General features: G+C 44.6%; 1 protein-coding gene and 1 pseudogene across 1 annotated transcript; one reads left to right on the top strand and one right to left on the bottom strand.

Annotated features, from left to right (window-relative positions):
• Positions 1-3188: 3188 nt before the first annotated feature.
• On the bottom strand, positions 3189-5949 carry LOC136543176 (uncharacterized; annotated as a pseudogene).
• A 3488-nt stretch (positions 5950-9437) lies between these two features.
• Positions 9438-11630, top strand: LOC136544991 (uncharacterized). The gene is made up of 3 exons (XM_066537049.1): positions 9438-9570; positions 9727-10440; positions 10686-11630. Exons 2-3 carry the CDS (start codon positions 9759-9761, stop codon positions 11384-11386), a joined length of 1383 nt encoding a protein of 460 aa, XP_066393146.1. The 5' UTR covers positions 9438-9570; positions 9727-9758; the 3' UTR covers positions 11387-11630.
• The last annotated feature ends 1030 nt before the right edge of the window (positions 11631-12660 follow it).

Genomic DNA, 12660 nt, shown 5'->3' with positions numbered 1-12660 from the left:
GTGGGCCTGGATGTGGGACTCGTAGTGCAAGTCCGTGACACGCCTTTTACAGGAAGCGTAAGCCACCTGATACGCACTTTCCTCCTGTCCCTCCTGGATTCTGAAGAAGTCCTGCATAAAGACACGAGGTATCCGTTATTTTATTTCAAGAATGTCCAATGAATGCGAGGAATTGAGGAATGTAGTGTAAGAAAGACTTACCCACAACTCCCTAATCACCCGATCTGCCTTGTTTCTGCAGCAGATGCCATTATGATCTGGAGCATCCTACACGAGGGCATAGTGGTCGAACGTCCAGGCCAGCTCCCAATCCTGATCTCCTTTCCTAACCAGGCTAGGGAAGTGTTTCTTGCATAGAAGTCCCAGGATGCCATTCACATTGCGTGCCGGGGCCGCCTGGTCCACAAGCACCCAGTTCCTGCACAAGTGGTCCACAATAGTTATTAGTTGTTATTATGATTTTTCAACATATCAAATGAAGAACATATGAAGTTACTTACTTATCGCCCTCGGGTGCAATCAGTGGGCGCCTCTCAACAGGTATCGGTCGATTTGGGAGCTTTGCGGGACCTCGCTGGTAGGGATTCGACATACCAGAGGAAGTGGAACCCCTACCATCGCCGCCTCCTCGTCCTCCATCGCTAGAACCGCCTCCTCGTCCTCCGTCCATGGACCCCCGTCCTCGTCCACCGTGTGCTGAAGGTCGTCGTCGTGCACAGAGTCGCGTGAGGAGCTGCGCCCGTGGTCAGTCAACGGCTCCTGTCTGGGCCTGCCTCTCGGCCTCCTCAGCCTCTCTGATGCCTCCGCCTCCTCAGCCGCCGCCATGTCCCTCTGGTTGGCGTAAACCGAGGGGCAGCTCCTCCTAGTGGGCCCCATCACCTGCAATTAAAAAGAGTAAACCAGTAAGTACAGATAAACGAGACGTACTTAGTAAGAGATGCAAAATAAAGAAAATGTAATTACAAAATAACATAGTATTACATGTATTTCTAATATTCTTCATGATCGGGATTATCTGGACGATAGGTATCGTCATCACTATCAAGATTGTCCAAATCCTCAACAGCCTCATCCTCATCGTTGTCCTTGCCTAGTCGTAGTCCATCAAGCATTTCCAAGTCCTTCGGATCATGCACCTCATTTGCAGCGTCCTCGTCTACAACCCATTCCTCGTCTGCTTCCATTTCGATCTCTCCGGTTAAGTCTATCTCAAGCATCCCTGGTAGCCCCTCTTCTTGTTGATAGAACTCTCCGTCATGCGTGTTTGGGTTCAAGTTGTAATCATCAGGGTTTGGGTGAGGTAATCTACCGTGTGGTGATACCTTGTGCACAATATACCAACCCTAAAGACGTGGGTCGGTTTTGCAAGCATATGGACAATAATAAACTTGTGTAGCTTGTTGAGCCACAATATAGACATCTTCTCCTGGATAGAAGGAATCCTGTCGAGTTTCGACTATCCCAAGTTGATGGGACTTTCTCGATACTGCAGGATCAAACCACTGGCATTTGAATATGACAGGATTAAGTGCTTTGGAACCACGGTAGTCGAGCTCGTATATTTCTTCAACTGTCCCATAATACTCCTCCTGATCAGTGTCGGGCGTAAATACTCCGGTATTCGTGGTCCTTGGATTGGGATGACTCTGCTCGTACCTTGTTGTGTGGAAGCGATATCCATTCACGTCATAAGCGTTAAATGACAAGACCTTATAGTCAAAGCCATTGGCCACCTGTCGTAATTCAGCACTTATAGACACATCCCTTTGGCACTGCAAGTTCAAGCAGGAGAGAAATGAAATCAGGCAACTTGGAACATCAAACTTAGTAAGAGCTAAGTTGGCCGGTACCTTTTTTTGGAACCATGTAATGAAATCAGGCGAACCATGTTGAAGAAGGGTCTCTCGTTCATGGTCAGAAGGGGGCCTTGAATGATGCCAGGATTCATCAAAAAATTCTCTGCACCGACAAGGAACAATGTTGTTGGATGTACAAAAGTTACGGAGTATGTAACAAGTTCGTTGAGAACTTACCCTAGATACGTTTCCACTTTGTCAAGGTTGGTCAACACGTAGAGCATGATCTTGCGCCACTCTTCATAGCTCAAGGTCTTTGTGGTCGCTCCACTTGCTCTCCCGCGTGGCCCTTTGAAAAGGCTAAGGGTCGATTCATTTTCGTCCTCGTTGTACCGAGCGGGTGGATTATGCACGCTAGGAAGGTTCTCATTATAGTATGTTGTTGTGAAGTTTGACACCTCCTCATGAATGAATGCCTCAGCAATGGAAGCCTCAATCCAGCCTTTGTTTCCACATTTCTTGCGAATAGTCTTTAGACATCTCTCGATTGGATAGCACCAACGGTTCTGCACGCCCCCCCCCCCATTCGTGCCTCAGACGGGAGGTGCAAAATCAAATGCTGCATCGACAAGACAAAGCCAGGTGGAAAGATCTTCTCCAACTTACAGAGCAACAGAGGTGCCGCTTTTTCCAACTCCTCAACCACTTTCACAGATACCTCCTTGGCACAAAGCTGGCGGAAGAAAAACTCAACTCTGCCAGCACCTTCCAGACATTCTCAGGGACGTAGCCTCGAACCATCAACGGAAGAAGCCGCTCAATCCATATGTGGTAGTCATGACTCTTCATCCCTAAGACTCGGCCAGTCTCTGGGTTCGCTCCCCACCTCAGATTTGCTGCATACCCATCCGAGAACTTTAACGTCTGCATCCATTGTATCACTTCCGTCCTGTGCTTCTTTTCTAAGACGTAATCGGCCTTAGGCCTTTTCCATGGCTTGCCGTCTCTTGGAGGCACCATCTCTAGCTTTGGTCTATCGCATAGCGTTGCCAGGTCCACTCTGGCCTTAGGGTTGTCCTTTGTCTTGTCAGGAATGTCCATGAGTGTTGCCCAAAGTGCTTCGGCGACATTCTTCTCAGTGTGCATTACATCTATATTATGTGGAAGGAGAAGGTCATCAAAATAGGGAAGCCTCTCCAAGCCCGACCTATGAGTCCACATATGTTCGACACCATATCCCACAAAGCAATCTTTCTTTGGATTATCTTTGTTTCGACTATCTTTCTGTGCTTCATTTTATGAAAAGTTGACAAGCTAATTCCAGCACATGCTGAAACAGTCAGTCAGATAACTTTTACCCTTTCAGATGCATTCTCATGTTGCGCAAACAAATGGGGCAACATACCTCAAATGAACCATTCAGTTCCAAGTTCATGGTTATGTACAGAGACTGTACTATGATTTGAACATGCATATTCAGTTCCAAGTGCATTTCAGAAAAAGCTGAAACAACCATCCTCAATGCAGAAGTAAAAAGAGACTAATTTGAAACAGTCAGATTCAAGTTTCAATTTTCAAGTCAATAGAACCACAAAATAAATTCTGTTCCAAGTGCACTCTTAAACCACCAATGCAACTAACTCTAAACCTCAAACATAGTCTCCATAGTCTTGATCATAAACAAGTGATGGAAAACATAAGGTCCATAGCTGGCCATCATGGCTTACAATACATGAAATTAAACTACCAAACAGAATACTAACAAACATTACAAAGCATTAGCTCTGCAAGACGCTAACTGCAGTACATTAAGCTTGGTGGATTTATAAATTGGACAGGTGCTACAATATTGCAGCTTGGCAGTGACTAATTTGTCTGCTGGCGATTGCAGTTTCCTGGTAGCACAATCTGAAAAGCACCAAGCATAAGAATTATAAAATTGTAGTAGAACAAAAAAGTTGTTAAAGACGAAACGATAAAGAGTGCCGACTGTGTAATATCAACAGGCAGGGTAAATTAATGTACAAGCCAGAATGCTACAAAATATTAATAATATATAGTTTCTTAGTGCAACTTCCGAAGGTAGTCAAGGTCTGGTTTTTATGGCATGAGATTTAGAACTGACATAGTACAAGATATATGAAAATAATAGATCAACAATGACTGGGTTGAGGGAAGAACAACATCCAGCATGACACATCTTGGTAGTTTATCAAATTCTACTTAAAAAATCGATGCCAACCACAATCAGATGTGATATTCATAATTCATAAAAATGTCATATATTTGGTTTCTCTAAAACAGACCAAGATTGTCACTAATATTAAGTTTTATAGATAAATACTATTTGGATTCTAATAAATATATACAAAATCAAAAGTAAGATAAGAAAATGCATAGAAGTGCAATGTTAAGTTTTACAGATAAATATTATTTGCATTCTAGTAAATATATACAAAATTAGAAGATAAGAAAACTCATACAAGCTCTACATTGCACGATAACATCTAGGCAATGGACTAGAATGTACCTGGAGTGTAGAAGCTCATGAATGGGAAGATGGTGAATTCGGTCACAAGCTCAGTTATCCTCTTCTTGAGACCTGACCTGAGGTCCAATGCAAAGGTACCGGCCTCTGTGCTGAGACAGATGACACCAATACCATCAGCAAAACCAACCGCAAGGGTTATGCGCCACGGATTGTCAATGCGGATGACCTTGTATTGTACCCATCTAGTAAGTCGCTCGGGATCCACTTTTCTTGACCACAAGTAAAGGCTTGAACCCCTAACTCCGGCAAACCCCAGTGAACTATCCTCAGTTACAATGAGAACATCAAACCATGTAAGGCGCATCGATCATGGATAAGCGATTCTTGTCCAGATCAAATTTCACAATGTTGTTACCCTCGGCAATGTTGAAGTAGAGTTCATCTCCAATAAGAATACCAGTCTTGGTGTTGGTGGCAAACAACATCCCCATTCCTGTGTCCAGATAGATTGGTGCCCCCCATGCCCCAGTCTTGGAAGAGTACACACGCCCACGTCTTCATGAGGCCACCGTAGGCGACCATTTAAACGGAGAAAGCCAGAGCCCACGGAGACAACGAGGAAGGGGCCACGGTGGCAATCGTGGTGATTGCAGCTACTCACGGCGCACAGAACCGCGGAGGAGCTCTGATGATAGACGGCGATTTGGTTCCAGGGCAGCCTCTGGCAGTCTCCTGTGATGGGGTCCCAGACAAGGAGTTTGTCTGCGTTTCCCGGTGCCCTGCAGAGGACCCGCCCATGGCGGCAGTCGAGCGTCCACATGCGGTTGTAATCGAACGGCGGCGGTTGGAACAAGGCGGGTGCCGATGTGGTGGGGACAAAGCGAGGCATACGTTTGGGTGCGGTGTCATTGGAGAGGAAGAAGCCGAGCATGGGAGGTACGCGGTGGAACTCACGGTAGGCGGTGGCCGAATGCCGGGTCGGAGAGGATGCGGCGCCAGAGATTGCAGACGACGGAGGCACGGAAGAGGTGCGCGGGCTCGTCGGTCGGGACGCGGAGGAGGATTTCTGTGATCGTGTCTTCGACGAGCACCGGCGGCGCCGTGTGCAGCAGCCTTCTACTTGGTGAGATCTGAGAGGAGATCGACTAGGGTTTGGTGGAGATTCGCCGATTTGGGGAAGAATGCGGAAGAGCGACTGAGCGAGGCGATATGCTGGTATGGGCTCTTTTTTCCCCCCCCCTTCTTGTGTGGGCCTCACCTCACTGAACGGCCTTTCTATTGATTGATTGAGTGGCACGAGGCCTCATTTCTTCGGGCCGTCATATGCCTGACCGAGGCTTTACTGCTTGTGGGCTCTCTTTATTTTTGTAAATGTTGTGGGCTTTAGAGGAAGCAGCGTACTCATCATTAATTAAATGCCACAAAAGACTCCTCTCTCAGTCCGAAGACTTTGTTCTTTTTATTAGAGTTCAATTTAGCTAGAAGTTATGTTTGTCGTGATTCAGGTAGACATGTTTCTAGCGGCCCAACAAGCCTGCATCCTCCTCTGTACGTCTCCCACATCTCTTTCAAAAATATCTTTCTACTCGCTCGCCTATCGCACGCTTCACAGCGCCGTGCGGCCGTCAGCCCGCCCCATTCCGCATTCTCCACAGCGGCCATCTCCCCCCGCGCATCCTCATCCTGCGCTGCTCGTTCCTCGCTCTTGCCCGTCGCGCGCCCCACCTGCGCCTCTTATTCCTTGCTCCTGCAGTCCCACCCACGCCGTCGGACCCGCCGCCCGCCTCCTGCTGGTGCTGGTGGTGCCATCACGCGCCTCAGGTGGTCCCCACCGAGCTAAGGGCACCCACGATCGCGGCCTGTGCTGGTGGTGCTCGCGCTCCCTCTCGGCACCGGCTCCCTCTTCGAGGCCGGAATAAACTAGCCCTGGCCTCTCCCTCCCCCTATGATACAAATAAATGTTTACAGTGTTTCAGATGTCATATCAGAGGTATGTTGTTAGTGTTTCATATGGATGTTGCAAAAGTATATCGGGATATCGTATATTTGTTTCGAGTGTTTTCAGAGGCATGTTGCAAGCATTTGTTCAAAATGTTTCATCTATTTCAGACGTATGTTGCAAGTGTTTTTTATCTGAATGGATGTTGCACATGTTTCACATATATGTTGCAAGAGTATATTCGAAATGTTTCATCTATTTTAGTCTTACGTTGCAATAAGTGTTTTCATGTTGCAAGTTGTAAGTTTTTTATCTGGATATTGCATATGTTTCACACACATGTTGCAAGTGTATGTTCCAAATATTTCATCTGCTTTAGACGTATGTTGCATTCAAGTGTTTCATGTTGCATTCAAGTGTTTTCATGTTTCCGAGGTATGTTCAGAGAGTCATGGGAGCACAGCTCAGGCGCCGGGGGAAGGACACGGTGAGCCGGGGGCTGGCAGATGGGGCGCGCGACGTGCCTGGGGTCCTACGGACGGGGCGAGGCGGACGGGGGCAGGGTGCATGTGCGGGCGGATGGGCACGGACGCGCGTGTGTAGCAGCGAATGGAGCAACGGCAGGCGCGGGCGGGCGGGCTAGGGACCGAAGCCGGAGTCGCGCGATGGCATTTTTTGATGGGCCGTTCTGCTAGGCCATTTGGTGGGAGTGTGCCCAGGTTACCGTCCAACGAAATCATATCCCATTGGATGTCCGGGCGCCAGCAATTCATAATACGGAATTAACAAAGAGAGATAAAAGTTGTATCATTCTAGAGATATAGTTTGGGTACAATATCCAAAAGTTAGAAAACCATGCAGTCTTGGTCCTATTGTCATAGATAGAAGATAGAACACAAATAATAACCAATTACTCCCTCGGTCAAAAAAAGAATGCAACTACGAGCTACGTGCCAGCAAAAGTACTTCATGTTTAATCAAATTTCTAGTGAATAATATTCATATTTATGGATCCAAAATGATTTATTATGAAAATACATTTCATAATTAGTCTAATAATATTTATTTGATATCATAAATATTAATTGATACTTTTTTAATCTATACTATAATTGATTGGACTGAGGATACTAAACCATGACACACCATAATATTATGCATAAAAGAGAATCAAGATCTATGATACTAAACTAGTATCATTAGATATACTATCAAATGTATTTTTATGATACATTTATTTGGTGTCATAAATAATAAGTTTATTGGTTACATGGAAATTAAATTTTGAGAAAAGGAGAAAACTAAGAGGTGTCCAATCAGCCTTAACTTGGAGGAAATGCGATGGTGTTGGAGGGACCTGACAATAAGCTCCGATTGAAAATAATGGTCGGCTACAAATTTAATGTTGCGGACATCCTACTCAAACGCAATATTTTTTTAGATATTATAAATTTTATAATACAGGTGTTGACTTGAATTATATGGTCTTATTTCTGGTCTCCGTTGCAACGTAGGCGCACAAACGCTTTGTGGTATTTAAAAATTAAAATGGTGCAGTAGGTTGCTGAAAGAACATATATGGTAACTTAAGGATAACACTCCATTAGCATTTATAGTAATGACAAAAGTGACGGAACAATTAGACAAACAACGCAACTTCGTGGAAAGCAAGACGAAGCTTCTGCTACATTGTCATTCCTGTGGAAAACCAAGTCATTGAGAAGGATGCAAACCGTTTTATAGTTGTATACTAGTATATTGCCGACCGGCGGGTGATGACAGTGAGTTCCACTTACATACGGAGTGGTTGATAAGAGTACGTAATCTCGCTAAAGCACTACCAGTAGCTAATTAAAGAGTAAAGACCACGGTACACGCGCGTGGTTCCAGCAATCTGTAGCAGACTTAAGGTAAAGATTAGGTTTAGTGGTGGTTTAGATCTTTAAATTTGAGGACTTAGAAATCTACTTAAAGGATTAGACTATTCAGCTTTGAATGTAACATTCTACAATTTTCAAAAGTTCAAATATAAGCCTATTTTAAATTTATGGGGTAGAAGACAGAAATTGATTCTATGAATCCCCATGCTATATTTCTGCCATGCAACTTATAGCACACTATTCGGCTCCATCCCCTGTAGCAGAAATGCAACACATAAGTATATGTCCCCCGTGTGGCCAAGAATAATATACAAATATATTCCACACACAAGTATATTAGCTTAATTGGTATGTGCCTAGATTATGATTATTGGAATGGAATTCAATTCAAGTATCTAAATGGGGCCTTACATTAATTCCATCAGTATCCCAAGCTTGTGTGCCATATATACTACTCAAGATCTTGTGCGCCTCAAATTAAAGTAGTAGCTCCTTTTGTTTCCTCATCAGGCGGAGAGGACCGTACTGTACATAGGTACTTTCCTCAAGAACCAATACAATGTTTAATTTTTTTTAAAAAAAACTGGTACAAGTTTCATATTTTTCATGATCTATTAAAATGAATAGTTATTTTGCTACAAGTTGACCAATTTTGTTCGGTACTTTTAGCTTAGTGGTCAAAGATTTCTGAATTAATTAAGAGTTGTATATGGTCCAAAGCAAATTCGAGCAATAGTTAAAGGCAACATATCAAGTGTAAACCAATCTCTCCGTGCAAACCGTGCAAACCAACTGCGGGGGAGAGGTGGGAGGGGGATTTTGCAAAAGTGTGATTAGGAGCTGGCGTAATTACACTTTTGCAAATCCCCCCTCCCACCTCTCCCCCGCAGTTGGTTTGCACGGTTTGCACGGAGAGGTTGGTTTGCACTAGATATGTTCCCTTAGTTAAATGGCCAAAACTATATAGAAATAAACCTAATATGAAAGAGGCCTTCCTACTTTTTTTTGTACTCTAGTATTGAAGAATGCTAATGGTGCGGTAGGTTGCTGAAAGAACATGGTAATTTAAACAAAATACACCATTATAGTAATGACAAAAGTGAATTACTAAGGAACAATAAGACAAGTAACCAGCTTCGTGGAAAGCAAGAGGAAGCATCATGGTACGTTTCGATTAGTCTCTGTCAGTAGAGAATATGGGAAACAAGTAATGACAAACAGAAAATATAACCAACTTCGTGGAAAGCAAGAGGAAGCATTATTTTTGCTTCTCATCTCTCCTCCCTCTCTATATATAGACACATAGCGATAGACAGTGTTTGCTCGCCGACTCAGTAATACTAAGAAACACTACAGCAGCAGTGTGTGCACCTCTTGTTTGATCTGTTCCTGATATATCCCACTCCGATCCCCTTCATTCCATCTGTTGGTGCGAACTGCAAGATCTGGAGGACCAGAGCTAAGGTAAGGATTAACATTAAGCATATATGTATTCCACGCATGCATCAGTGATAACCCAAGCTTTTGTTACAGACTTGCTTGTGCGAGTCAAAAACTAAAGTACTACTAAACTAACTAACCCACGGATCCACCGTCCACGATGCATGTATTCATCAGCAGGTTGGTGGAATCCCCATCCCCACAGCGACTTCATGGCGGAGATGGTGTGTTCAGCCCTTGTTCAGGAGACCGTGAGCAGAGGCGTCTCCTTTGCGTTGGGCAAGCGCGAGGAGAAGGCATCCCAAGGTCACTTGATGGAGAGGCTGGAGATGGCCGTCAGCCAGCTGGAGTTTGCGCTTGAGAGGGCCCAGGAGCTGCGCATCAGGCACCTCTCATTGATTAGCCGCAGGAAGCAGATCATGTCTGCCTACGTCGAGGCAACGGAACTGCTCGACAAGCACAAGCAGCAGCAGGCGGTGCCTGCAGGACAGGAACTGCAGGATGCGCACGGGGTGAAGAAGCGCAAGCTATGGGTTATCAGTGCCAAGAACATGCTCACCACATCCTCTTTTGCTGGCTTGAGCACGGATGATGTTCGAAGATTTGAATTGTATGCAGATTTTGCGGACAAGTTTGTGAGGGACGTGGAGTCTGGGTGTTCACTTCATCACAACACCTTTTGCAACCCTATTGTCAGCCATCTCCTTGAAGGTAAAACTCTCCAGTATGACTTGAAGCAAGGAAATGTGCAACGAAAAGTCCGCATATTCCCCATGTATTTCGATGAGCGTGGCGTGGAGGCACTGCTAGGATACTGTTACATGGGTAGCACAATGATAGAGAAATGTTTTAGTCTGTTGTTGTCCCTACGACTATCAGAAAGCACAGACATAGGCCCCGTTTAGATGTCTCCAAAACCCAAAATTTTTTGCACAGTATCCGTCACATCAAATCTTGTGGCACATGCATGGAGTACTAAATGTAGACGAAAAAAAAACTAATTACACAGTTGGCCGAGAAATCGTGAGACGAATCTTTTAAGCCTAAATAGTCCATAATTGGACAATTTTTGCCAAATACAAACGAAAGTGCTACAGTAGCCAAAAGCCAAAAATTTTCGGAACTAAACACGCCCATAGTTGGAGTTGCTATTAAAGGCTTGCAATTATTGACAGCAGAATTCAAGCATCCTGTTGAATGTGCAATGGGAGAACTGCGTAATTTACAAGACACTGCCGATTTGTCTGGGCCTCCGTTGGTGCGCTGTGAAGAGATTTATAGTATGATGCAGACACAACTTCTTCGCCCAGACCCAGCATGTTGCAAAGGAAGTAGGCACGGACTTCGTGCTAAAGACAACGTGTCATCAGGGTTAGGAGACATATTCTCAGAGCAAGTTATTTATTGGGCTTTCAAGTGCTATATACCAGCACTAGGGTCCAGCACGCGTAGCTCATTTGATGAGGTGGGCAGAGGTTGGAAGCCATCTCTGCGAGTGAGAATTATCTTCTGTCCCCATTATTTCTTTATTGATTTATGGGAAAGGGGGCAGATGGTTAAAACCAGTAATTACACTGATGCAGTAGAGAGTATCGGAGACGATGGTGAGAATGAGAAGTGGATAAATGATGTCAGCGTACAGGAAGTGACCGAGACAATAAAATCAAACGCAATAAACTGTTTCTCACGTCAGCCAGAGCTGAGGGAGTACAGTATAGAGTGGGCCTCTGAACATGGTGCTGCAGTGTTTATTGTGAAAAACGCAAGCGTGGAAACAGCAGGTGTGCCCAGAACCAGGAAAAGGTACAATACGCGATCGAGCAAGAACAAGGACAAGTAGCAGGAGGTAACTAGCTAGATCGCTTTTATTTGTGCTTGCATTGCCCTGCAACTTAAGGTAGTGTGGTGTATGTTAAGGTAGAGTGGTGTATACGGATACTATATACGGGCCAAATCCGTTTGTGGCGCGTGGTTCTCTCGTGCGTATCCCGGCCTGACTTTGGGACCGAAGCAAGAGCAGATCGAGGCGGTGGGAAGAAGACACCTCTGCTGCTCACCGCTGACTTCTGGCCTCATGCTGCGACTGAGACGCAAGATAGTTATGCACTCGAAAAGACGGGAGACGTACGTCCAAGAGTACAGAGATTATTCTAGCATACAGCAAGTCGATTCTTTCTTACGTTTCAACCAGAGCTGACGGAGTATGAATTATATTGGATCTCCCGACATGGTGGTGTGCACAGCTTACGGTGGAAAAGTACTTTTTGCTGCTGCCAACTGTGTACGCTAATTTCCCTTGTACACTACTTGCCATCCGCTACAATATAATACTAGTGTTTACTAGTATATTGTCTATGCTAACGCTACGGTGATATTTAGGGAAATGCAAATGATCACTAATTCAACAAGTTACAAAACATCCATGTTTACAATTCAGAATGTGCAGAACTACAACAGCATGCACCATGCACTAAGTAATAGCTTTCAGTTTTTTTTTTATTTAAAAAAAGAGATAAGCATTCAGTCATCAAATTCATAGAATTCAGTCATCATGACCTCACAAGGTAGCGGGATACAGGATGTTCCCGCTATGAATTAATAGCATTTTCAAATATTTTCAGTTAGTGATATTGAACTCCTGACGACCTTCTTTTGTTACCCTTGGTTTCCTTCTTGCCGATTCATATTTCAGTACTCCTATAAAAGTAATAATTTGTGAGTTTTCAGTTAGTGAACCATGCATGAAAAACAATCATGAAAATACCAGCTATATGCAACATGTCGTGAGTTCTCAGTAGCAACAGTTTAGTGGCAAAAATCCAAGGCCATCGTCACAAGCTCAAGGAAGTCCCCTTCAGAATTATATTGAAGCACTTGCTCAGGGGAGAGGCCATGGAGGACTCCTTCTGGAAGTTCCCTGAACCATGCCTGTCCAATTTAAATGTTCTGAAGTTTCAGTCCTCTGAACCATGTCTGTCCAATTTAAACATAGTTCCATGGTTGTTTCAAGATGACAGATGTCCTACCTTAATCAGGCTGGCCAAGCAGTGAACACCAATGTCCTCAGGTACAACTCCTTTGTTTAGCTGGTCCCTCACGTGTTCGTCTTGGTCA

The sequence above is a fragment of the Miscanthus floridulus genome, chromosome 3, assembly GCF_019320115.1.
Source record: "Miscanthus floridulus cultivar M001 chromosome 3, ASM1932011v1, whole genome shotgun sequence".
Lineage (NCBI taxonomy): Eukaryota > Viridiplantae > Streptophyta > Magnoliopsida > Poales > Poaceae > Miscanthus > Miscanthus floridulus.
This window is presented reverse-complemented; position numbering and strand designations above follow the sequence as displayed.